At 45.8% G+C, this 27,691-nt stretch overlaps 1 protein-coding gene across 2 annotated transcripts in view; it reads left to right on the forward strand.

Annotated features, from left to right (window-relative positions):
* The first annotated feature begins 204 nt into the window (after positions 1–204).
* The window catches only part of ARHGAP33 (Rho GTPase activating protein 33), a 50,753-nt gene continuing 23,266 nt past the window's right edge, over positions 205–27,691 (forward strand). For both annotated transcript variants that reach the window (XM_081920507.1, XM_081920508.1), the window contains exons 1-10: positions 205–406; positions 13,349–13,443; positions 15,969–16,053; positions 16,220–16,303; positions 19,642–19,779; positions 20,870–20,962; positions 21,797–21,919; positions 23,861–23,938; positions 24,998–25,064; positions 27,278–27,337. In XM_081920507.1, the coding sequence (XP_081776633.1) occupies positions 401–406; positions 13,349–13,443; positions 15,969–16,053; positions 16,220–16,303; positions 19,642–19,779; positions 20,870–20,962; positions 21,797–21,919; positions 23,861–23,938; positions 24,998–25,064; positions 27,278–27,337 (829 nt within the window). In that variant the 5' untranslated portion in view covers positions 205–400. The remainder of the gene's footprint in view (positions 407–13,348; positions 13,444–15,968; positions 16,054–16,219; positions 16,304–19,641; positions 19,780–20,869; positions 20,963–21,796; positions 21,920–23,860; positions 23,939–24,997; positions 25,065–27,277; positions 27,338–27,691) is intronic.

A 27,691-nucleotide genomic window follows, 5' to 3' on the forward strand; every position in this document is an offset into this window, starting at 1 on the left:
GTGGGGGGGTCGCCTGTCGGATCCCGCGCCTGCACCCCACACCTCGTTTCCTTGCGCCCCTTTTGTTGCAAGCCGCCGATCGCCCCCCCTTCCCTGCCGCCCCCTCCTCCTCCTCCTCCTCCCCGTCTTTCTCCGAGCCTGATCCCGCCCCCGCCCGCCTGCGCTCCCCGCCCCGCCGCTGCTCTGCTCGCCCGCCCGCCTGATCGCCTCGCTAGCTGGCTGGCTGGCGCTCCCCAGCCGGAGACGGGCAGGAGGACGGACGCGCATCCGAGGGGCCGGGCCGGAGAGGATCGGCTGGCGGCGTGGGGCGGCCGCGCTGCTCCCTCCCCTATTGTCTCGGCTCGGCCCGGGACTGGCCCGGGCTGCCGCCGCCGCCGGGGCACATCAGGATCGCGGCGCCATGGTGGTAAGTGAAGGCGCCTTTCTCTCTCTCTCTGGCTGGGGTGGGGGAGAGGAGATGTGGGGCGGGCTTAGGGGGCGCCTTCTCCTGCTCTTGCGCGGCATGCACCTGTTACCATCGAAACCCACATCCGGCGCCCCTAGGAACACACCACCGCGCCCCGTCACTCTCCTCGCCGGGGCGGGGTGGAAATAGAGCCCCCCCCATCAGATTTCAGCAAAATGCGGAACGGGGAAAAGTCAGATGAAAACCCCTTATTTTGCTTCCAATAGCTTCCTCTCCGCCTCACCCCCCTCCCGTGGCATTTTTTTTTGGTGGTGGGTGGGGGAGTGGGAACCCGACCCTCCCTTAAGTCCTGAAACTCGGGGAGATCTAGGTCAAGGGAGCGCTTTGGGTGCCCCCTGCCAACCCATCAGCGCCGTGGCGCAAAGGGGAAGATTCCTCTGCCCTAGAGAGAAACCGCAATAATTCACCAAGACAGCCGACCCACTCTCCTCCCCCCCCCCGCCCCACGCGTCGCCACCACTTTCTCCCCATCATTAGGAGTTGTGCCTCATCCATTGTAATTAGAACATCACACACACACAAATGCGCTCCACAACTTCCCCCAAATAATTAGGAGGCTGTTCTCTGCTTCACTCAACATCAACTGTTGGGAGTGCAGCAGCAGCAGCAGTAGCGTTGCTAGGCCCCAGCAGCTGGATTTGCAGCAAAACCCCAGAAACAAAAGGTGAAAAGCCAATGTCAGGAAGCAGGCAATTAAGACTAGAATTAGGTGATTAGGAGCACTGGCTACTGTAGCCTGGAGAGGGATCTATGATGCTGTCCACAATTTACGGTGTGTTGGAGCAGCTACTTTCTGCCATTGTCTTTCTGGCCAGTGGGAAAGAATTCCCTGTTGATATAGGTTGACCAGAAGCACCATTAACAGACTGGCTCATTGGTAGGCACAGCGGGGGACGGACGGACACAGATATACAGAGTCTTGATCCGCTCAATTCTGAAAGGAATCCCGAAAAACAAAAATCACCTCTGTTCCACTTACCAGTGTCTTTGTGGTGTTTGTCTGTTACAGCTCCAAGCAGTTTTGCACCAGACTAACAGAGGCAGTGAGTGGAGATGGATGGTGCTTCCCTTTGCTTAAAAGGAATTGGAACTGTCTACAGAGAGGCTTGGCTTCACATGCTGTCTCTCTGCGGTCAAACAGGTCTTGCAGGGTTTTGAAATGATGCAGAACCCTGCAGAACCTGTTTTGCTGGAGGCGAAAGTAGGGTTGAGTGTACATGCACCCGTGAGCGACAGTCTTTTTCTCCCAGCTTGCCTTCAAATGCTCTGAGCCAGATTCCTTTAAATCGGGCATGAGGAACCTGTAAGCTTTCAGGTGCTGTTGGATTACAACTCCCGCCATTCCTGGACATCAGCTGCGCTAGCTGGGGCTGATGGGAGCTGGAGTTCAACAGCGACTGCAGGGCCACAAGTTCCCCGTCTCTGCTTCAAGTTGAAGAATAGCCAGTGTTTTTATGCAAGGCTTGGCATTACCATTCCCTCCAGGTTCTGCCAGCGTACCTCCCCCCCCCATCACTCCCTTGGCTTCACTTTTCCCTTAATCCCTTTAGTAAGACGTAGGATTTTTATTGACGGGTTGATAAATAGGAAGTTGTAAAAGCAAAATGAAAACAAATCATGTTTCCACATTTGCTCCAGGAACAGCCGCAATGAAACAAACTCATGTGCATATGTGCAAAGAGAAAAATGCAAATCAGTACACCTGACTTTTCTGCTAGGTGGTGGTAGACAAAGGCAGCAAGAGGGAAAGTGGGTGCAGGGTGGCCGGGAGAGGGAAGGAAGGTTTGCTTGAGTTGTATGTGATAGCTAGTAAAGGTACGTGTTGAATGCAATTGCTTGCATTTATCTTGAGCTATATGATCAGCAGGGCAGCCCCTTTTGGTGGCCCTGCCACTTCCACTGGCTGCTGCCCAGTTGCCGTTGACCCATGACAGGGCCTTCTTGGTGGTGTGCCCCATCTATGGATGTCTTCCCTGGTGCAGTGGGTCTGTCTCCCTCATTCAGGAGGCATTTAAAGACATTCCTGTTCACCCAAGCATCAGATAGCTGAAATATGCTGTTCCTGGCAACCTTGAAAGGCTTAGCTGCGGGGATATGTAACTGTTTTTAGAGGTTTTAAATATTTCATAAGTTTTTTATTTATTTTACTTTTAATTGCTTGGCCGTTTGTTGCCCTGGGCTCCCTCGGGAGGAAGGGCGGGTTAGAAATTTAATAAATAACAACAAGTGTGCTTTGCAGTTATATATTGCCTGCCCTTCATTACACAATTCCGGGTGCGGATTGCGACGTGATTAACAACGATCATTCAAAAACAATTAAGGGCAGATGAAAAGACACGGTTTAAAATTTGCATCACAGTTCAGTCCAAATGTAGCTAACATCCCATTAATGAAGTGGAGGTCATTTCTGGGTTAGCATCACAGAGGTGGGTGCTCACATTTTACTTCCCTGCTTCTCTTATTTTTGGACCGCCAGGGGCCACAGATTCCATACATTTAAAAAAACATTTACAAAACATTTAAAGCTCATGACTTTCCCCAAAGAATCCCAGGAACTGTCTGCTAAGGATTCTGAGTATTATAGCTCTGTAAGGATGAAACTATAGCTCCCAGAATTCTGGGTGGGGGATAAGTGAAGTGTTTTAAATGTGCACCAAATGTGCTTTAAATATATGGTGTTGATCTGCCCTGTGTGGTCCACAAGCTGGAGATACTGAGAAGAGGTGAGCGCTGACTTGCTATCTTGGCCGCTGGAACATATAGCTTGAATTCTGCAAGCTTTCCAAAGTCAAGGCTGATGGGAAAGTGTGAAAGAAAAGCAGAACCTCACGCTGTGTGTGGTTTTGCTCCTATCTGCGGGCCTCTGTTAAGGGCCTCTGTTAACGCAATTCTACGTCAGGAGTTTTGAGTGTCAAAGTTTATCTCTGCTTTTGCAGAAATGGGTGTCTTTGGTTGCAATGTGTACCAGAGTCAGGCTTTCCAGTAATGTGAAAGGGACTGTGGATTGTTTTCTTTCTCTTGTCTCCTGTTTTGCAAGAGAAATGCACAAATAATAAACTATTCCCCACTTTTCTAGAGATCAGGATGCCTTGGGCCATCTGCATGAAAAATTTCAGCTTTGTAGCTAGTGTGGACTTGCTGTAACCATTTCAGGGCAGGCATTATGTCACCCATTTTGAAAGAAAGATGCACAAATTCCTCCCTTCTCAGTCCTATTGTTTGATTGCCCGCTAATGATTTATATGTCATCTAGTAGTTTCTGGCACTTTCTCGTTATCAGGGGACCTTGGGTTACATCTGTGCCAAATCTCTGGTTTCTTAGTAGCATTGATGTATCGTAACAGTGGTCTTCTTCTTCTTCTTCTTTGGTGATCACTCGTAGCCGAGTAAGATTGTCTTCCATAAACACAGTTTTAACAATGAGTCCATAAGTGACTGTGGAGGCCAGTTCACGGATGGCACTACAAGAGGGACCAGTAACAAAATGTTGCAGTGCTCCTTTTTTGTTCCAGCAAGCCAGCTAGGCCCCACTTACTCCTGTTATGATATTTATTGTTAAACAAAATCCATATACCACTTGATTGTAAGAAAACCTCTAAGCGGCTTACAAAAGCATGAAATAAAACATTAAAATTGTTGATTAAAGCAGTTAGAAACAGGTATTTGAAAATACTCAAAAGTTGGTTAAACGGCCTCGGCCCGGTATACCTGAAGGAGCGTCTCCACCTCCATCGTCCAGCCTGGACACTGCGGTCCAGCTCCAAGGTCCTTCTGGCGGTTCCCTCACTGCTAGAAGCTAAGTTACAGGGACACCGGGCAGAGGGCCTTCTCGGTAGTGGCACCCTCCCTGTGGAACACCCTCCCTTCAGATGTCAAGGGGATAAAGAACTACACAACTTTTAGAAGACATCTGAAGGCAGCCGTGTTCAGGGAGGTTTGTAATGTTTGATGTTTCATTATGTTTTATATTTACTGTAAGCCGCCAAATCGGTGAGGTATAAATAATAATAATAATAATAATAATAATAAATCATAAAAAGAAATAAAAGCAGATATAACTTCTACCTGTCTGGATAGGCTTGTCTAAACAAAATTGTTTTAAGCAGGTGCCAAAAAGAGAACACTGAAGGTTCCTGCCTGATATTAATAGGTGTAATAAAGAAGCGATATAGATGTAATAATTAAACAAAATTTGCCAGCCTGCATTCCCTTTTAACCGGAGAAACCAGCTTGCCATAGGGTCAGCCCCTCGGCTTGTCACTGAGGCAAAAAAAACAAAACCTGCTTGTGAGTTTGAGATACAGAAAGATTTTTGAAAACTGCTGAATAGGCCAGTTTTGGTATTAAGTGCAGAGCTAAGTCAGAGGTACTTCCCCTGAAACGCACGCCAGAGGGGGAAAAATAGCTTGGGAGGATGTTTCTGCTTGATTTCCTGGAGACAGCGGTAGCTTTTCTTGATCAGTTGCTGTTAATTCAGGGCTGTGGGAGGAAGGCAGATGAGGGTCAAGGGAAGTCACCATGTCTTAGGCAAGTGTGGGATTTCAGTGGGGGAGCCTCCCGGAAAAAACCTCTGTTTTCGTATCAAGCATTGGGACTTCTTGTTCCTAGTTTCCAGATAACACTGAAATCTCACCGGGAACACAAGCCTTTGCTACAAATTGGAACGAACACTTCTTAAACTGTGCAGGAGGCGTTCCAGATATAGACATCTGTACGAAAATGCACTCAACGTCTACAAACAGGGAACCCTCAATTCTTTCTTTGTATTGATTAAAAAATGTAACCCCATCTTGCCTCCCCCGATCAAACAAATTTAAAGCATCTTACAACCCACCCAACCATCGCATTACAATATGAATAATTATCCTTGTGTTTTATCTATATGACCCAAAGCCCCCACTTGGAAACATCCTAGGTGGCATTGAAAGGATTCTAGATTATCCTTTTCCCTGAACCTGTAGCCTACCAGGTGTCAGACTACAACTCCCATCTTCCCTGACCACTCCTCATGGTGGCTGGTGCTAGTGGGAATTGTAGTTTAAGGTTACCCACCTTAAATGATAGTTTTCTATTTGTGGGCATCTTATAAGGCCCCCTCCTGGCACTGCAGGCTAAAGTGGCATAATTGAGAGACAGGTTTATAGCCTTATTGACATTAAGCCAAAGTATGGAAGAGTATTTGAAAGTTATTTTAATGACTGCCTGTACTAATATGAAGCTTCCTGGGTCTTGAGAACCATGCATCATGGTATGTTAGACTGGCAGATGAGAGAAAGAGACTTTTTTTTGTTTGTAGTGGCCCCATATTTGTCTAACTCCCTTACTTGGGAGACCGGGGATGGGAATAAGATTGATTCACTGGCAAAATATACCAATAATAATATGCAAACCAAACACAGCCGCCCTGTCTCTGAATTTTACAAAGCAGCTTGTCAACCAAAAAAATTACAGAAATGTGAACATTAGGGTAAAGTGTACATATACATGCTTATATTAGGAAAAATAGCATACAAAGTGCATTATTTTCGGGGAAATTCCTTTTGTAAAATGTGTGCATTAGGCAGAATAGCATAATTTTCTTTATGTTGATCTTGTTCTGTGAACTGTCCTGAGACCTCCGGGTATAGGGTGGTATATAAATTCAATCAATAGTAGTAGTAGTAGTAGTAGAATAAATCCTTACTAAAGTGCTGATGAATTTTCATGAGAATTGAAAAAAACAACCGTGCAAACTGATGTGGAAATATGAGAAGCGAACTTAAGGCTGGAAAAATGAGAATTTAAGAGAAACCGCAAACAGATCAACCTAGCCTTAGCTGATACTTCTTCTGCTTTCAGAAAACCTTTTTTTATTTCAAGCTGCTTTAAAATATATAGTGCTCTTCATTATTTCAACTGCTTCTGTTTCTTAATTTATTTATTTTTGTTTTAGATTGTGGTTTGTTTTTTTAACAATTTGTGTTTTGTTGTGCTGATGTCTGCCTTCTGGACCCAGAAAATGGCATTAAAATCTTTGAAATAGTGAACTGAGTGACATGGCTGGAAAGGTGCATTCTTACCCATATTGTACAGAGCTAATGATGATTGTCTACATGGGGGTGTTCATTCTACCAGCCATGTGCTAGACTCTCTACTATGATCAGCTGTTGCAAGCCATCCACGCAGCCCTTCTGCCATGGGAATCTGTGAATGTGCCCTCCTGTTGCGTGTGAGCATTTCAATCTGGCAAGAGACTCTTTCCACACAAAGCTCAATCCTTAATGGAGTTATATGAACCTATTCAGGACAGAGAAAAGAAAGCGCTTCTTCCCATAGTTCACAGTAAAACTATGGAATTTGCTCATACAAGGGGCAGCCGTGACCACCAAGTCAGATAGCTTTAAAGGAGGAGTAGACAAATTCATGACCTGGGTAAGGTAGCTCAGCTGGTTAGAGCATGGTTCTGATAACACCAAGGTTGCAGATTCAGTCCCTGTATGGGACAGCTGCATAGTCCAGGGGGTTGGATTTGATGATGATGATTATTATTCATTGAATTTATATATCACGCTATACACGGAGGTCTCAGGCGGTTCACAGACCAAGATTAACTTAAAAACCACAAGTATATAGTCAAAATAAAAATAACAACTCAATAACAACCCCCCTCAAAAAAAAGAACAACATTTTAAAATGGCACAGGATGTAAATCAGATCAACCAAAGCCCTGGTTAAAAAGGAGCATTTTTGCCTGGCGCCTAAAGGTGTATAATGAAGGTGCCAGGTGAACTTCCCTGGGGAGAGCATTCTGCAGAAGGGGAACCACTGCAGAGAAGGACCATTCTCATGTTGCCACCCTCCAGACCTCTCGAGAAGGAGGCACACAAAGGAGGGCCTCAGAAAATGATCTCAGAGTCCTGGTAGGTTCATATGGGAAGAGGCGTCCTTGAGGTATTGCAGTCCTGATTCTTAGGGTCCCTTCCAACTCTACAGTTGTATGATTCTATGAAGGATTTTAAGGCTACCTGGAAGCAGTATGCTTCTGAATGCGAGTTGCTGGAAATCACAGGAGAGGAGAATGCTGTTGCTCTCAGATCCTGCCTGTGGACTTTCCAAAGGCATCTGATTGGCCATTGTGAAGATGCTGAATTAGGTGGACAACCGGCCTGAGCAGGATGCTGAAGTAGCTGAGCCACTGCAGGCCTGATCCTGCAGGCTGTTCTTATATTCTAAAGTCTTTGCTATTCAGGGGACAGGGTCAAACATTGCACCACCAGTGCACATCATGGGTCATATGCCTTTACAAAATGTCTGGATCAACTAGGGATGCAGGTGGTGCTGTGGTCTAAACCACTGAGCCTTTTGGGCTTGCCGATCAGAAGGTCGGCGGTTCAAATCCCCGCGATGGGGTGAGCTCCCGTTGCTCAGTCCCAGCTCCTGCCAACCTAGTTTGAAAACACACCAGTGCAAGTAGATAAATAGGTACTGCTTCAGTGGGAAGGTAAACTGCGTTTTCATGCACTCTGGTTTACGCCACGGTGTTCCATTGTGCCAGAAGCGGTTTAGTCATGCTGGCCACATGACCCGGAAAGCTGTCTGTGGACGAACGCCGGCTCCCTTGGCCTGAAAGCGAGATGAGTGCCGCAACCCCATAGTCACCTTTGACTGGACTTAACCATCCAGGGGTCCTTTACCTTTTTTACCTTACCTAGATCAACTGATGGATTCTGCTTCGCTTATGGCAGAGGGAAGGCATTCCAGATTTCTGGAGCTATGGCAGATAATGCTGCATTTGGATGGCCCACCCTGTGGTTTTCTGTAAGGGCTGATGGCAGTCTACTCATTCCTGGGAGGGAGGGTTTTTGGAGAAAAGGGCATGGCTCAGTGGCAAAGCATCCACTTTGCAAGAAGAAGTCCTTGGGTCCAATCCCTGGTATCTCCAGGTAGGGCTTGGAAAGGCATCCTGCCCAAAACCCTGGAGAGCAGCTGGTGCTACCGGTCAGCATAGACAATATTGAGCCAGATGGGTGCATGGTCTGGTATGGTAGAAGGCAGCTTCCCATGTTCCAGCTGAGGGTTAATCAGAGAGGGAGTTTCCAAGCAGATCTTTGTAGGGGAGAGGAAATAGAGAAGTAGAGGGGGTCCTGGGGCAAGGAGCATGAGTGGAGGAAAGGGAAAAAGCGTCTCAGCTGATCATGCATCCCAGCACACAACAGCGTTCCTCCTGTTGTAGCATGCGTCAGCCAAAAGCATCCTCCACAGTGCACACTCGGGTATTTCCTCACCACAAGTCACAAGGGCAGCTCAGATGCCTGTTGGATTCCTGGTGGTGACAAAATAGCTGCAGATCTCAGCCTCCCTGCTGCCGGTCAACTGCTTGCGCAATCCTGCTGTGGTGTGCAGTTGAGCTTTGTGCCTGCTACCAACCTGTGTCTTTGGGTTGCAGTCTGGTCCAGAACAATGGGACGCTTTGGGGAGCCGTCATTGCATAGCTCAGTGGTACAGCATCTGCTTTGCTTTCAGAAGGTCCCAGATGTGATCCCTGCTGTCATCTCCAGCTAAAAGGGTCAGGTAGCAGACTCTGCCCCAGACCCTGGAGAGCCCCTACCTCTAAGGGCAGGCACAACTAGACTAGATGGGCAAAGAACCTGCCCTGGTTGATTTCACCTTCCTATGTTTCCTCTGAGTAGCTGCAAAGTTTCTCAGGAAGGTGCGCGATACCTAGTTAGCTGTGTCGATTGTCAGTCTATCTGTAGGGACCGGAAGTGAGCTTTCGATGTCTGCGATGAAAGTATTTAGGTAGAATTCCCAAGCAATGCCAGGGCTAAGACTGGTAGTTCGGTCGTCCGTCCGTTTAATATAACAAAGAGACAAGAAAATGTCAGGGCAGTTTTGAAAGGTTCAGTCCGCCATCTTGATTCAAAATTGCATTCTCACTAGTTCCCAAGGGTGGACACTATAGTTTTCCAGTTCTGACAAAATGGAAAATGCTGTGGTTGGAATGCATTTTCTGGTTTGTTAGCTCACTGACATTAGGGAAGAGCGAATGGACCGCAGGTACGATCCACAGTCTTATTAATATCTTATTTACCTGATATGTGATTGTCCCGATGTGGTCCCTGTACCAGCCTTTCCCAACCTGGTGCCTTCCAGTTGTTCGTGGACTACAACTCGCCCCATACTTGACTGCCAGCCATGGTTGCTAAGGCTGATGGTAGATGTAGTGTAACAATATCAGGAGGGCACAAGGTCAGAGAAGACTGCAACAGCCTGTAGAGAATTGAGAGAAAAACCGTCTGACTTTGTATCAGGCAACTTCCTGTGTTCTTATTTACAGCCAAGAAACAGCACAAACAAAACAGAGCAACAGTGAAATTAGCAGAAGATTGTAGTATCAATTCATTCAGGTAAATTCCTGTAAAAATACAAGTCTTTTTATACCTAAAGAAGAGGTTCCATATGTCCAGAATTTCCCAGACATAGCCGGTATTCAGTCCGGGGAAATCTGGACATATGGCAGCCCATGTTGGCAGTGTGGATTTTGGTGAATTTCATAAAAAAAGCTGAAAAACTTGTGGTTGTTTTTTAAAAGATTTTGTAAAGGAAGCTCAACAACTTTGCCAAAAAATCCTCAACAACCCTAACAAAAGGATTAAAGTGAAGTGATTTATTCCATGATAGTCATAACTCAAAATAGAATCAATGAAATTAATGGGCGTGGTTAACGTTGAGCCATCAATTTTAATGGGTCTACTCTGAGTAAATCTTTGTTGGATACAGCCCTAGGTAAGAGGTTAACTGACATCTCTGAGGAGGGTGTTCCAGAGGTGAGGTATTTTCACCAAGAAACCCTATCCCTGGTTGCCACCTGCTTGACCTACCAAGGTGGGGCAAGTCAGCTGAGGATCTGAGTAAACAGGCAGGGCTGCATGGAGGAAGGTGGTCCTTGAGCTATGCTTGTCCCAGACCATTGAAAGCATGATAGGGCAAAATGAGTTCTTTGAATTGCTCCTGGCACTGAGTAAATGGAGGATGACTCAATTTGCTCCTGCAGAGGAGTGTTATTCCATTGACTGCCATGCTTTTCATCGCTGTGAGCAGGCACCTGGGCTGAATCACAACAGGCTTTGTGTAAAACTGGAACTTTTCCATGTGGCCGTCTCCAAAACCACCAGCCTCGCATCTTCTCTCCCCTAGAAATGTGTCGTAATTAAACAAAGCAGCATCATTTTCAGTTCCCCCACCTCCGCTAGCTGAGGAGGCTGATCAAATGGAGCAGGGGAACACCGGACGCAACGACAACACCCCATAACTTTTTGTCTCACAGCCCATGACTGGGGGAGAGAGGAAGAGATGTGGATTTGTTGCTCTGAGCTGTTCTAGGCTGCATCGGCAGAAGTATTGTGTCCAGATCATGGGAAGCAGGGAGACTATTGTCCTCTAACCTCCCTTGGAGCACTATGTTCCTCTAACCTCCCTTGGAGCACTATGTTCTGGGCAATGCAGTTGAAGAAGAAAATCAACAAAGTCGAAAGTGCCCAGAGGAGGGCAAGGGAGATGGTGAGGAGCCTGGAGACCAAGCCCTAAAATGAAAGGTTGGAGGAGTTGGGTATGTTGCTTAGCCTGGAGAAGACAAAAGGGTGATGTGATAGTCATCTTCATGGCACATCAGACTGTCAGTGGCTACGCTATGCTCTCCCTGCATGGCCAGAGGCTATAATGCTTCTGAATACCAATTGATGGAAACCACAGGAAGGAAAAGTGTTCTTGTGCTCGGATCCTGCTTAAGGATTTCCGCTGTGAGAACACGATGCCTGGACTAGATGGGTCACTAGCCCGATCCAGTGGTTTGTCTTATGTTCAAATATTTGAAGGGCTGTCACATAAAGGAAACAAAATTAATTTTCAGCAGGGGTAGGAAGCCTCTGGCTTACGGGCTGAGTTTAGCCCACCAGGCCATTCCTGGAAAATCACTCCCCACGTCAGACGCAGCATCAGGAGTGAGGCCAGTATTGGCATTGCTTCAAAGGAATATTCCATGGAATCGTAGAGTTGGAAGGGACCCCACAAGAGTTATCTAGTCCAGTCCCCTGTAATACAGGAATGTTTTGCCCAACGTGGGACTCGAACCCACAACCCTGAGATTAAGAGTCTCATGCTCTACTGACTGAGCTATTCTGGATCACAGAGGGGTTCGCATTGAACCCCCTCCATTTTCAGACTTTTTAGCAAGACTCCTCGATGGGACACGCCCAGCGTGCCTCCAAAGACGCTTGTTGCCTGATGTCATTGTGATGTCATGTGATTGACAGGCGGGTGGCCTCCGGTCGCTTTTTATATCTAGAGCAGGCCTGCCAGGGAAAAAAGGTTCTAGAAGGAAGGATTCTAACCCGTGGGTTCAAATGATAAGAAAGGGGAATTTGAGTAAACACTAACTTCTTGATGGAAGGACCTGTTTCACAGTGTCCAGGCATAGGCAAACTCGGTCCTCCAGATGTTTCGGGCCTACAACTTCCATCATCACTGATCACTGGTCCTGTTAGCTAGGGATGATGGGAGTTGTAGTTGCAAAACACCTGGAGGGCCGAATTTGCCTATGCCTGGTGGAAGACTCTCCTTTCTTAGAAGTTCTTAGGCAGAAGCTGTCCTGGTTTCTGATTTTATCCCGGAATATGCCACTTTTCCTTAGTATTTCCCTATTTTCACTGGAGAAATGCTGGAGGGTATGCCACCAATCTTAGCACACAAGAGGGTCTGTAGGAAAAGAGGTGGTCTTTCGGGTATTTGGGGCCTGAGTTGTCCCACCAAGGCTGACGAACAGACTTTGACTAGCCAAGCTCACCTCATTTATATACGAGAACAATCAAAGACTGGGGGAGATATGTGGATTATATGAAATGTTATTGTACACAAATAAACTCATTAGCAGGATTAATTTAAACCAAACAGTTAAAATGAATGCGAAAGAACAGCCAGGGAGTAATTAATAATTGGAGTAATGAAGGAGATGTAGCATTACAATTTAAATATATATATATATAATAAACCGCAAAAGGAGTGGGGAATAGTAAAAATATACATATTTGTTGGAAAATATTAGATTGTATTTTTGTCAAAATATTTTTGAAAAACTGAAATATATACATTATATATATTTATATGAAAAGAACAGTCAGGGAGGTTTGCTTCAGCGCTGCCCCTATATATAGACCTGTGGGTTTTTACAGGTATGGCTACGGTGTTTTGAATTGCGTAATCCCGCTCTGGATTATTTTATTTTATTTTGGGAGTTTCGGCATCTGAAATGCGTAATGTCACGTGATCGCAGGTCTCTCAGTTTTCCAAGCTGTGTCCTGTGATATCTTTTGAGCTACCCAACCAAGGGGCTAATGTTATGTCTAACGACGTTATTTTTTCTTCCTTTTTTAAATCAGTTATCTGGATGGTGGTGGGAAAATGACAAGTATTGCTAGCAAACCGAGCAGCGACTTAAAAAAAGGGGGAGGGGGAGATTGCAAACAGTCCTTGAAGAGAGGTTGACAAAATAAAACGTATCTCGACAAACTGGGAAACTGAGCTAGATAATGTGGCAGCCGATGTAGGGAGAAAGCTGGATGGCATCTATTAAAGATGCTGTTGGTATAGAATGTCAGGGACCGGCATTGTACTAGGAGATCAGCCATTGTATCCTTTTGTAACTCGGGAGGTTCCTGCGATTATCTGCGGAAGATACTGTGAAATCTGTCTGCCAACCGATCCCTGACTTAGCTGCAGGGTGGAATTGTAGCAGGCCAGCTCTGAGCCTGAAGAGTGATCCCTTTTTTCCTGCCTATACTTTGGCTGTGGGAAGAAGTGTCGGAAGTGTCAATATTTATCCATACTTTCCTTATTTTGACTGCACAGGCCCGGAGCACGGACAACATTGATACAACGGGAGAAGGTCAAGTCCGCTCGCTGGGGAATGCAAGCAGTAACATCAAGGGGAAGCCAACCAAGAGGTAAAATCGAGAGAGAAAGAGAGAGATGAAAACAGGCCCAAGGCTGTGTTGCATTACTGGACTGTAGGTTCAACCCCCAGGACTGAGAGGCAGCGTATGGTCGCCAACTTTCTGAACTCGTCCCTGCAGCCTCTAAACCAGGCTTCCACAAACTCGGCCCTCCAGATGTTTTGAGACTACAATTCCCATCATCCCTGACCACTGGTCCTGCTAGCTAGGGATCATGGGAGCTGTAGTCCCAAAACATCTGGCGGGGCCAAGTTTGCCTATGCTTGGTGGAAGAGACTCTATTGTTAGAAGTTCTTATGCAGAAGCTGTCCCAGTTTCTGATTTTATCCCGGAATATCCCACTTTTCCTTAGTATTTCCCTATTTTTACTGGAGAAATGATGGGAGTTGTAGGCCAAAACATCTGAAGGGCCGAGTTTGAGGAAGCCTGCTCTAAAAGGTGTGGCCGTTTGATCTGTAGGCGCCTTTTTTTAATCTCTCTACTGTGAAAAGCTTCGCCTGCTCTTGCCCCCTATCCTGCAGATCTAACATAGGGCAAAGAGACTACGGTCTTGTTTTGAGTGAGTGCCCACCCACAATTTAATGTGAGAGGGGATGTATGAGTGGTTGCTTGCTTCAGCCACCCCTGCTGCAAGTTTCTTCCCCTCTCGAGCCACGTTCAGCATCGCTGCTAGAAAGCAATGCTAGGAGCAGCGCTGCTGGACATGGCTTGAGAGGAAGAAGCGTGTAGGATGAAGGCCGAACAACTCTAATGGCAGACCCACAGCATAGGTTTAATGCCCAAAAGAATCCTGGGAACTGTAGTTTGTGAAGGGAACGGCAGCCCTGTGAGGGGGAAATGGTAGTTTCCCAAGAGTTGTCGGGAGGAGTCTATGTGTACAGTGATACCTCGGGTTACACACGCTTCAGGTTACAGACTCCGCTAAGCCAGAAATAGTGCTTCAGGTTAAGAACTTTGCTTCAGGATGAGAACAGAAATTGTGCTCTGGCGGCACATCGGCAGCAGCAGGCCCCATTAGCTAAAGTGGTGCTTCAGGTTAAGAACAGTTTCAGGTTAAGTACAGACCTCCGGAACGAATTAAGTACTTAACCCGAGGTACCACTGTACTGTAAATGTGCACTGGATTTGGTTTCATTGTATGGCGCAGATCTGGGCTGAGAGTGCCTGACATAAGCAAGCTAAAGGAATTAGGATGATGGGGAAAAGGCCTGCAGGGAGAGGGCTTGAGGCAAGGCAGGGAACAAGTGTAGGATTTGGGGAGAGGAAGGTGCATGGACTTCCAGAGGAATGTTTAGCAGACTTCCTCAAACTCAGCCCTCCCAATGTTTTTGGCCTACAACTCCCATGATCCCTAGCTAGCAGGACTAGTGGTCAGGGATGACGGGAATTGTAGTCTCAAAACATCTGGAGGGCCGAGTTTGAGGAAGCCTGGTTTATGGGGTGGGGTGGGGAGCAGGCTAGTTTCTGTCATACAAAAATGAGAAGAATTGCGTGTGTACATTTTATCTGAGATTCTACAAATGCTAGGAACTTAGGCTGCGTACGCACGATACTCTTTCAAACACACTGGAAGTGCCTTCTTTCCTGCAAAGGACCAGAATTCTTTGAGGGCGGGTGGGAATGTGCTTTGAGCATGCTTTAAAGGTACTGTGTGTATGCAGCCTTATGCTTTTTTTAAAAAAGCAGGCAAGCTGGGATTCTGGTTCATCTAGGGCAGGGTGGGGAGGAAAATCCCTCTCCCCGCCCCCCCCCCCGCGATGGACACCCATGGGAGGGAGGTTGGTCTCAGAATGTCACAATGGCTTCATTGCATATGGCAGGAGGGTACTTTTTAGTATTTTACCTAAGGCTTGAAACTCAAGAGTTAGCAACCATAGCAACATAACTCATTCCCTTACATAGACCTACTGTATTTTTCACTCTATAAGACACACTTTTCCCCTCCTAAAAAGTATGGGGAAATGTGTGTGTGTCTTATGGAGCGAATGCAGGCTGCGCAGCTATCCCTGAAGCCAGGAGAGCAAGAGGGATTGGTGCACACCTCTTGCTCTCCTGGCTTCAGGGATTGCCGTGCAAAGCCTTTTCAGGGCAATGGGAAGAACACTCCCCTTCCCCTGAAGAGGCTTGGCACGGCTATCCCTGAAGCTGTGGAGAGGCGCTGCGTTGAGAGGGAGAGAATCTATTTTTTCTTGTTCTCCTCCTCTAAAACTAGGTGCATCTTATGGTTGGGTGCATCTTAGAGAGCCAGTCTTAGAGAGCCAGTGTGGTCTAGTGGTTCAGAGCGGTGGACTCGTAATCTGGTGAACCGGGTTCGATTCCCCGCTCCTCCACATGCATCTGCTGGGTGACCTTGGGCTGGTCACACTTCTCTGAAGTCTCCCAGCCCCATTCACCTCACAGTTGTGGGGGAGGAAGGGAAAGGAGATTGTTAGCCACTTAAGGTAGTGATAAAGCGGGATATCAAATCCAAACTCTTCTTATGGAGCGAAAAATACGGTATCTCTCTTTCCCTACAGACTTTCCATCACACGAGGCCACTTCCCCAAGCTGACCGAATGTGCTCATTTCCACTACGAAGCACTTGACTTTGGACACATTGAGGTACGTTTGCCAGCCTGCTTTCTTCGCAGGGCTTGGGAGAACGAGGAACTGTTACCTTGGGCACCTGAGTCCCTATGGCAGGCTGGGAAGGGAAGTGGCAGGACAGGTGGATATTTCTGCCTCCCCACTGCTGCAGGGGGCACTTAAATTTTCTCTCTCCCCACAGCTGCAGTTTGCACCCGAGCAGAATGAGAATCTCAGTCACTTGGAGGAGGGAGAGGTGCTGTTTGATGTGCAGGTCACCTGCCAGGTAAGGGGCAAGGAAGGGGAGTCAACTGGCAAAACCTGTTGGATTTGGTTGGATTTGCTTCTTATATTCTTGAGCCGAGTTGTCAGCTGACTAGGTAACTGGCAGCTGTTCACCCATCAGTACATTATTTTATACTGCGCACATTATTTTATACTGTAGTTAAATTAGAAATAATTTAAAACTTAAAAAATAGTTCAGTTTAAAAAAAAATAACAATTTAACTTGACAGTTTAAATTATTTCAAAGCCAATAACTTTTTAAAAGATTCCAAATTGTTTCTAATCTAACCAAGGTTTATACCTGCCCTAGCACACTTGCAGCCAGATCCAGTACAGAGGGAGATATTGTTTTGTGCAATGGGTTTAAGCATGCTAAACTGGATAGGATTGGCTTGTTAAGTAGGCATAATGCTCATTCCCAGGCAATTCTGGGAATTGTAGCTCTTTGAGGAGGGGGTGTTGGGGTTTTCTGATAAATTCTTAATTCCCTACTGTACTATGATTACCAGGAATAATTGTTAATCGACTGTTTACCGGTAATTGGTATAAAACAGGTTTAGGTTTGTAGGGGAGACAGCATTCTGTGTGTCTTGTTTGATGACACTGAGGGAAAGGCCTAGCTTCCTTTAAATGTTAGATAATCTGGCCACCCATTTTGCAATCTGAAGTTGTGCTGTGCTTCCATTTTAATTACGTGCTGCGTGTTTTGTTTCATTTGAATTATGTAATTGTATGTAATTGCCGTTTCTTAATTGTGAACCACCCTGGGATATATTTGTATGAAGGCTTGTATGAGTTCCGCCAACCTGGAATATTCCCATTCTGTAGTCCAACTCAGCCAACCAAATCTGCTGGACCAGGTGAAAGGCCTGGCTAGTCCAGCATCCTGTTCTCACAGATGCTTGTGAGAAACTCTCAAGCAGGACCTCAGTGCGACCTCACTCTTCCCACCCTCGATTCCCTGCAACTGGGACTCAGACATAATCCCTCTGATGCTGGAGGCAGAACATAGGCATCGTGCATATTAGGTGTAGACAACGATACAATAATCTTTATTGTCATTGTCCCATACAGAACAACAAAATTGAAATTCAAAAACCAACAAGCCTGCTATCCCAGCTTGGTTAACCCCCTAAAAACTCTGATACCCCATAACTGAATTCAATATACTCACATAGAGGCTACCTTGCACTGCGTTTAAAACCAAAATCGCATTTGGATAGAAACTGTTTCTCAGGCGGCTAGTCCTAGTCTTTATAACCCTGTACCTTCTTCCAGAAGGCAGAAGCTGAAAGAGATCATTTCCGGGGTGTGCACTATCCTGCACTATCTCTGCAGCTTTCTTATGGCACCCAATTATTATCTTCCTTGCATTTGTCTAATCCTCTTTTACAACCATCCTCGTTTTTGGCCATCATTGCCTCCTATGGGAGCAAATTTCAGCCTTTAACTGCAAGTCATGTGAGGAAGGGCTTTTGACGCCTGTCCTGAATCTTCCAACTTTCAGCTTTGTTAGATGCCCTCGGGTCTCTAGTGTTATGAGAAAGGGAGAAGAACTTTTCTCTGTCTACTCTCTCCATGCCATTCATGCACTTCTCTCATGCCACCTTTTTGTTTGTTTGTTAAGTTTTTATTTATTTATAAACTGAAACCAACATGGTTTATTGAATTGCAGTAACAAAAACCAAACAATATCACAAGGGAAAAAAGAAAAATAACAAATTACACAAAAGAAAAATAAATAAAAAGAACACACCAAAAATACATAAAACATAGTCTTCCCTCCACCCATGTTTGACCTCCTTCCCTTAATCTTCTTTTATTCGTATTGCTTTGTTTTTGTTCCACTTCCATCCACTTCCTCAATATTTCTACCCTGTAAACTTTATTCATTGCATATCGATATATTTATCCCAGAACAATGTTTTTTCATGTACTCCTTTACACAGTCTCATTCTTCAATTAATTTTTGATCTGTTTGTCCTCTTATCGCTGCCGTATTGCATTTTCTCTACGCCAAAACAATCCCGAACGCTGCAACCTTTCCTCACAAGGGACTTGCTCCAGTTCCCTTGACCATTTTGACTGTCCTTCTCTCAAAAGTTTTTCCAACTCTAGAATATCCTTTTTGAGGCCAGGCAACCAGTAGTGTACACAGTACAGTGGTACCTCAGGTTAAGTACTTAATTCATTCCGGAGGACCGTTCTTAACCTGAAACTGTTGTTAACCTGAAGCACCACTTTAGCTAATGGGGTCGCCACACGATTTCTGTTCTCATCCTGAAGCAAAGTTCTTAGCCCGAGGTACTATTTCTGGGTTAGTGTCTGAAGCGTCTGTAACCTGAAGCGTCTGTAACCCGAGGTACCACTGTATTCCAAATGCAGCCACGCCATAGAAGTGTATAATGCCGTTATGATATTGGCAATTTTGTTCTCAGTTCCTTTCCTAATCCCTAGCATGGACTTTGCCTTTTTTCTTTTTTCCTTTACAACTGCCGCACGCTGCATCACCATCTCAACGCATGTCTGGGATTTTGTCTGTGTGGATTCTGTCCATGGGCCTTGGTTTCTGCTGTGTTCATTGAACGTTTGGTACAGAGACCAGGGCAGTTCCAGATTTGAGGGGTCCCTCAGCAAACAAATTTTGGGAGACCCATCCTTGTCAGGCTTACTTGCTGTGGCTGGGGCTGCAGGAAGTTGCAGCAATCATCACTGGCAACTGAGTCTGGGAGCCAGCATTTAAATTTCCCACAATGCCTCCTTCATCCGTGGGTTTACCTGGTGGCAGGGGCAGGCAGCAGCAGCAGCAGCCACAGCAATGCTCCCTTCAGAGATGGAACAGCTGGGTCTGAGAACCGCCATTAAAAATTCCCACACTGCCCCTGATGTAGCAGCGCTGTGAGGCATTGTGGGGAATTTTAAAAGAGTGTCTCCAGCTGTCTGGCACTGATAAAAGCACCGGGGATGGGTGGTAATTGTTTAAAGGCCCAGGACAGGTGTTAATGATGATCCCTTCCTGGCATTGACCAAACATCTGCTCAAGGGATGCTTTGTGGTAATGCTGGGCTTGGATGGGCCTTGCGAATGCAATTCAAGCATTCTCTCTCTCTCTCTCTCTCTCACACACACACACTCACACTCACACACAAAAATATTGACCCTGCGTTTGCTCAACAGCTGTCTACCTCCCTTTTCTACCTGCATGGTTCTGAATTCATAGTAGGTGAAATATATTTATTAAGCCAACTAAAGGTATTGGCTGTATATGGATTTTAAAACTTTTCTTAGGGCCCAACCTTTGACTTTTTTGTTCCTCAGTGTTTGCCTTTCTCCCTGCAGGGAAAGAGCTGGCAAGTGCACCGCAGTTACGAGGAATTCCGCACCCTGGATGCCCACCTCCACTGCTGCATCTTCGACAGGCGCTTCTCTCAGCTTCCCGAATTGCCGCCCCTCAGCCACATGCGGGCCCACCCTGAGGTGATTGTCTGGGAGACATTTTGAGGGGTGCGTGGGGAGTGTTTTGAGGAGGGTATGAATATCTGTGACTTGGCTTCTGGCATGCATAGGCAAGGGTTACGCCAAACACAGGAATCTTGCATGTCCCCTTCCCCAAACAGAGAATTCCAAGTACTGACTAGTATAAAAGTTGTCCAGGGAATTCACACTGCCTCTGGAGACGGGACATCTTTCTCAGTCTTAGTCTACCCTGACTTATAGGCCTGGCCCAAAACATTTTGCTGCCTGAGGCGAAGAGCAAGATGGTCACTCTCCCTGGTAGCACAGTTGGTAGAGCATGCGACTCTTAATCTCAGGGTTGTGGGTTTGAGCCCCACGTTGGGCAAAAGATTCCTGCATTGTGGGAGGTTGGATCAGATGATCCTGTGGCTCCTTCCAGGTGGTTAGAGTGTTGCACAGGGCCTGGGAAACCAGGGTTCAAATCCCCGCTCAGCCATGAAGCTCACTGGGTGACCTTGGACCAGCTACCGCCTCTTGGGCTAACCTTCCTTGCAAGGTTGTTCTGAGGATAAAATTGTGAAGCGCATTCCACCTTGGTATGGAAATACAGTGGAACCTTGGTTCACGAATGGCTTACTTGCCAAACAAATCGGCTCCCGAACATCGCAAACCGGTTTTTCGGAAGCAAATGTCCAACTCGGCTTCTGCTTGAGTGCAGGAAGCTCCTACAACCAATCGGAAGCCTTGGTTTTCAAACGGTTTCAGGAGTCGAATGGACTCGTGGAACGGATTAAGTTTGAGAACCAAGGTACCACTGTAAATGTAATAACAAATAATGAAATTAAATGCTATCCGATACCGAGGGCTACCAGTCTTTTAATTCCAAGAAACTACCCCCACCATACCTATTAGGTGGGGGACCTGCTGCAAGTTACTGTGTCATAAGCACTCTGCACATGCTCAGAGACAGCATTGCCAAAGACTTCCAGACTTTGGTGCTTCCTAAGTGCCCATCTTCATACCATCTCTTCTCAAGTAGTTGTCGGCTTCCGTTGACACTGAATCAGGGAGCTGATATACCAGTGACACCTTATGTTTTCTCCTTTGCCAGCTGCTGGTGCCCATGCTTTCACAGTACCTGGAGAAACTGTCAGCCATTGTGGACAGCAACATCAACTGTGGACCGGTCCTCACCTGGATGGAGGTGAGGAACAGTGAGGGTAGCTGTGGTGGTGGATGATGCAGCTGTATCATTTGCAAGCTGAAATATGCTTTGTGTATTTCTTTTTGTTTTAATTTCTCATATAGGATCTGATGAAGCACTGTACAATATAATTGTGTATGTGTGTTTTAAGTAGATAAATGCAAGTCTTAAACAATATATGTGAAATGCCTGAGACATTTGGAATGTTCTGCAGAAAAGTTAAGTAGGTAATATTACTGCACAGAGTAAACCACTGACGCTGCCAGGGTGCTAGTAATGTTAATCTTGCTTTCAAGGGCTCCACAGATACCCATTTCTGCCTGTTTTGGAAATCTAGCAGAAAATGAGATGGAAGCCCCATGTGGTGTGACCTAGTTACTGTATGCTGGGATTAGGGGTGTAAGGAGGTAACGATTTTCATCCAGTCCTGGGTCCATCACAATCAGTGCTGTTTCTGTTCCGCTACAGTTTGACTTCTGCTAAAACCTACGCTATTCATCTTGCTATCTGCTGCGGCTGAAACGTGTGTAATTAAATAAAGCAATTGATTTCAGTGGAGGAAGGGAAATGACAAAAACATTTCAGCAAATATTATAGCGATTTACATAACATTTGCAGACTAGAAGCACAACAGTACGGTACTGAATGCTGCTTGCATTTGCTCGTGTGATTTCTGTTCCTGACCTCTGACGAACATGCAAAGCGTGGGAATTTTTGCTCTTATTTCAGTTTCTGATGGAATTTTCTTAACACCTGTATCTCTGGATGACACCCACAGAACATTCCAAGGCTTCACCCACTTCACTTGTATTCTCCCCCTGCCCTTTATTTCAGATTGATAACCATGGCAACCGACTGCTGGTCAATGAGGAAGCTTCTATCAATGTTCCTGCCATTGCAGCTGCCCATGTGGTAAAACGCTACACGGCGCAGGCATCCGACGAGCTCTCCTTTGAGGTGAGCACTACTTTGTAGTTCATGTTACTTCTGGGTGGCTTTTATCTTGTCGGTAGACCTGCAATGCAATACCTTTTCAATCTCTCTTCCCAGCTAGGGTGCTGCTTGGGAGCACAGAGAGTTCCTCTCCTCCAGGGAAGATTTATTAAAACTGTTTTTTTTGGGGGGTGGGATAAACCATGACAGCTTCCAGGTATACAACAGTCACAGACAAACTAGCATGGGTTGTGTTCAGCTGACTCAGAATAGACTCACTGAAATCAATGGGATTGCGTTCATCATCTCCATTAAATTCAGTGGGCCTACCCTGACTAACGTTGGCTTCCATGCCATGAATTTAAAACCAGAAAGAAACAATAATCAACAAAACAGCTGTCTTTTTATTTCCTGAAAATATTTACAGCCCCCTCACTGTGGTTTCCAAATCTTTGAAGAACTCTTTTCACATTGACTTGTCTGCCAAGGAACCCTCTGTATCTGTGGTGGAGTACCTTGTACACCGCAAAGGATTCTGGGGCAAAACCTTGGGTTCCATCTTGTTTCCTGTGGAACTCTACCTTGCTAGGGCCTCACTGTCATCTTGTGTGAACCAAGTGTACCCCAGGGCATGTCTAGAACCCATCTGTGGCAGCACATTCCAAGGAATGTCCTGTCATGGTGGGGGATAACTTTTTTCTCACTGATCTACTGAGGAACTCCAGGGATTCCCTGGGGACAAACATCACCTGCTGTTTGTCAGCATAGATCAATTCTGCACGTTTTCTCTTAGTTTCACAAATGGGATTCAATGGGACTTTCTTCTGGGCAGACATGTATAAAAGATTGATGAAATTTGATAATATATGTGAGGTACTTCAGAAAAAGCCCAATTTAAAACTACTAAAGGTTGTGTCCAGTGTGAGTCCTACTCAAAATAGGCTCATTGAAATTAATGGACATGGCGAACTTAGGTCCATTAATTCCAGTGGGTCTATTCTAAGTAGAACTTACCGGTAGTTGGAGGCAATCCTACATATATTAATCACCTTCTAATAATAATAATAATAATAATAATAATAATTAATAATAATAATTTTTATTTATACCCCGCCCTCCCCAGCCAAGGCCAGGCTCAGAGCGGCTTACAAGCAATAATAAAAACAAGTTGAATGATTACAACTTAAAACAAAATTAAAATACAACATTAAAATATTAAAATGTAGCCTCATCGCAGGAGGAGAAGGAAAATAAAGAGAGGGAGGGAATCAAATTGGCTCTAAGCCAAAGGCCAAGCGGAACAACTCTGTCTTACAGGCCCTGCGGAAAGAAATCAGATCCTGCAGGGCCCTGGTCTCATGAGGCAGAGCGTTCCACCAGGCCGGAGCCAGAGTTGAAAAGACCCTGGCTCTGGTTGAAGCCAATCTAACTTCCTTAGGGCCCGGAACCACTAGGGTGTTGCTATTTATGGACCTTGAGGCTCTCCGTGGGGCATACCAGGAGAGGCGGTCCCGTAGCTACGAGGGTCCTAGGCCGTGAAGGGCTTTAAAGGTCAAAGCCAGCACCTTAAATCTGACCCTGTACTCCACCGGGAGCCAGTGCAGCTTGAAAAGCACTGGGTGAATATGCTCCCATGGCCGAGATCCCATGAGGAGCCTCGCTGCAGCATTCTGCACCCGCTGGAGTTTCTGGGACAGCTTCAAGGGCAGCCCCGCGTAGAGTGAATTACAGTAGTCAAGCCTGGAGGTGACCGTCGCACCCAGACTCTGGCAGAATGGAACAAGTCCTGTAGAGGCTCTGGGCATTCCTCGTAGTCCTACCAAAATCATTGAGTCTACTCTGAGGTACTTAAATCTAGTAGATTCAGTGGATCTACTTTTCAGCACGGCTAACACTGGAGATTGCCCACCATGGTCCATGCACTAACATAGGATTGTTGTTGTTTTGTTAATTTGTTTGGCACAGGTTGGAGACATCATCTCCGTGATTGATATGCCCCCCAAGGAGGACAGGAGCTGGTGGCGGGGAAAGCATGGATTCCAGGTTGGGATTCAGGAAGGAAGACACATTGCATTAGGAGCGATATGTTGAAGCATAGGATCAGCACTATGTCTTAGACGGCCGCATTGTATTAAAGAGAAATTTGGATGGGTGGGTGGGTGGGTGGGTGGGAGCGAATGAAAGTGTGTGTGTGTGTGACTGGACAGGGGTATGAGTGTGTGGTGGTTTAGGCCTCACCCATTTTTTCCTTGGCTTGCACTCATTGCTGGTGTGCAGCCCCGACTGGGGTGGAGCTGTCCCCCACCTTGATTTAAACAAGTGAGCTGAAATAGTGGCAGGCTTTCAGAGATTTGGACTCCAGCTCCCATCAGCCCTAGCCAGCATGGCCAGCGATCGGGGATGATGGGAGCTGTAGTCCAGCAATATCTGGTGAATCATAGTGCCACTCTCCTGTCTTTCTGAAGAGGTGCCATCTGGGTATATGTAGGTTGCAATGTATCAGCTGACAAGCTTTTTCTGGCACCGGTTCACTGCTAATTTTCTGCTCAGCTCCATTTTATCAGCACACCCATATTATTTTTTTTAAGCTTATATTTTAGTTTGCTCCAAAATGCCTTTTCACAAATTTTCTTAAATATCTGCACAATTCTGCTTTTTTATATATATATAAACCAGATATTTCTTTCAAAACAAATACCAATGCCTTTTCGGTCAGTGTCATTTTAGCACCCTGTTAAGTCGGCAGAGAGGCGTCGTGTAATTTGGCTTGAGAGAAACGTGACTCTCAGTAGTTTGCCTCAGTCAGCCCCATTCCCTCCATCACAATTCTAGGCACCTAGTGTGGCAAGTGAATTTAGCCAATGTCACCTGTCTTGACAGCTTTATGCCTATACTGGTTAATCCATAACCAGTATAGATGAATTGATTGCGTCAGAATTTTTGTTAATGGCCTGTTTGCCACATTCACTTGTGGTGGGCATAAATAACTGAGGTAGGGTTTAACAAGTTCCTAAGCCAGAGGAAGGCCTGGTTGTTTTTCTTAAGGAGACATATTTTGCTTTGTCAGTCTGTTGAACTCTTCCTTGTCTGCCTCTTTTCCAGGTGGGGTTCTTCCCCAGCGAGTGTGTGGAGCTGTTCTCAGAGCGCCCCAGCCCAGGACTCAAAACAGGTGAGCACATCTTCCTTGACTTGCTCTGTTCTACCACATATGCTGATTCTCCTAGATCTACAATTCGGCTTGCTGCAGAAACATAATGACCCCCATTTCCAGCAAATACATTTTCAATCACTTCATATATTTATTGGTATTACTGGAAACAACCCTGGAACACTTGTGTCTTTCTGTGTGCAGGAGAGTAACACCGTGCTCTTTCAGATGCCTGGCTCTTTCATGACACCTAAAATTAGCCGCCCGAGGCAACTGCCTCACTGTGCCTAATGTTAGGACCGGCTCTGCACAAATGTTCCAGAAGCTGTGCGCGTGCTCTGATTCTCCAGTCTAGCTCTCCTTTTTACTGTACCAGAGCTAAGGGGGTTGTATAATTTTTCCTGTCACAGAAATGCTGTGACATGTTAGGCTAAGCAAAAGCAACTGGCCCAGGGCCACCTAGGCAGCTGCATGGCCTGGGGATTTGAACCTGGGTCTCCACAATCTAAGACCAACATCCATCACACTGACTATCCAAATCAATCAAACTATGCAAGTGCAAAAATGGGCATAAATTATGCAAAACAAATGCAAATTTGTTTAATTTGCATAATGTATCTGGGTTGCAGTCGTAAGTTGTTTGGAACACTTGGCTGACAAGAGCTGGGCAGTGTGTGTCTATAGCAGCCTTTATTAATTTGGTGCCCTGAAGATGTTTCTGACTACAACTCCCATCATCCTCAGTCAACTGATCACCCCATATGTTGATTCACTTTTTTTTGCCCGTAATCTTTTAATATGCACAATTTGGTACATAATTTTACCTTGTATATACATTTTTGCAAGCAATTTCTGCTTAACACAGTGGCTCTCAAAGGGTGTGGCAGGAGAGGGTGGCAAATGTGGCAGGAAGATTTGAGGTCAATCAAAGAAACATTTCAGTGTAGTGTCATTTTTTATTTTTAGAATATGGATAGATACCTTTTCAAAATGAGAGCAAGAACATCAAGTGGTAAAAGAGAACAATCATAATTGGGATCTATTTGTTTTCCGATGTATTTCCTATCAATAAAAAAATTGGTGTGCTGCAAGCAAAGTTTTAGGTGTGGCCTAGAGAAAAAGAGTTTGAGAACCTTTAGCAGAATGCCATTTGTATACTGTTTTCACAAATGTATGCACTTCTGGACATTGTTTGGTTGGAGAGCAGCATCGCAAAATTTGGAGAAGTGTGGATTTCGACGGAGGTTTCAGTTTGTGTATTAGTTTGGGGAGCGTTAATTTAATGCAGACCAAACAAATTTATCCCCCATTCCTAGTCTGGTGTTACTGTTTGTGTCCTTCTGTTTCTTATTATTTCTTATTTCCATTCATGGACAGTTTACTACCCAAAGATCTCAAAGCAGTTTATAGTAGATAAAATTACATAAATAGTAAGAACAATAAAAAACCATGTCAAAGGATTTACATAAAAATAAAACATACACATAAACAATATCAATATGCATAAAGTCAGAGAATACTACAAGGCAGTATAATGTAAACCTTCAACGAACATAACACATATTATTCATAAACACTCACCCAATTTCACCTGCCATCTATCTCACACAGCCACTACAACCATTGACTTTCTCAACCATGATCTCTATCAACCATCATTTCTCAGCAGTTAGACTCCCCTTGGCTTCATCTTCTGTGTTAGCTTTCCCCATTAGAATGTGAGTTGGGTTGCTGTGTGAAGCTTTCAAAAATAAGAGGCAATTCATTTTATTTTATACCGAGTTTTTTTGGTGGGAAGCCTAGAAATCTATCAGGGCAGCTCTCAGAAGTAGGCCGCAGCTGAGAAATGACACAGCAGACGATGGAGAGTAGCCCTGGCGAAGACATTGACTCACAAGTTAAGAGTGCTAAAGGGATGGGAAATGCCCCAGGTGACTAAATGACAAGGACTGGAAGGGGGGGAGAGGGGAGGTTTATGGCAGCCATTTTGTGTGTCCAAAAAAATTACTGCATCTTCCCCTCATGCCCTTGTGCTGTTCTGATTTGATGTGTTTGCTTCAGGGATTGCAGTGGTTTGAAAAGAGATGGCGTTTATGTAAGATTGTCACCAGCTCTAGAAAATAACTCTGTTTGAATGAGGTGAAGTGTGGGACAGCAACTTATGCCAGCAGCTTTGAGCTACCGAATTCTTAATCTTTCCTGGCCTTTCATGCTCTGTGTTTCTTCCTGTGCAGATGCAGAAGGGATGAGCTGTGGCATCCCCGGGCCCCCAGGCCTCCTCTCTCCAACCTCAGGTGAGACACAACCCAATGTGGCCTGCTCAGCACCCCCTAAGCTAGCCTTCTTGCCCCTGGTGTCCTTCTGCCAATGTCCAGTGTCCAGTCTGTTAAATTCTGGATGTGGAATCAGAAGAAGGCACCATCTTGTCCTTCACCTCAGGCAGCTGAACATCTTGGACCAACCCAGACTTAAGCATAAAGTAAAGGTAAAGGGACCCCTGACCCTTAGGTCCAGTCGTGACTGACTCTGGGGTTGCGGCGCTCATCTCGCTTTACTGGCTGAGGGAGCCGGTGTACATCTTCTGGGTCATGTGGCCAGCATGACTAAGCCGCTTCTGGCGAACCAGAGCAGTGCACGGAAACTCTGTT

Source organism: Podarcis melisellensis (genome assembly GCF_964234715.1).
Source record: "Podarcis melisellensis genome assembly, chromosome: 8".
Taxonomy (NCBI): Eukaryota; Metazoa; Chordata; class Lepidosauria; order Squamata; family Lacertidae; genus Podarcis; species Podarcis melisellensis.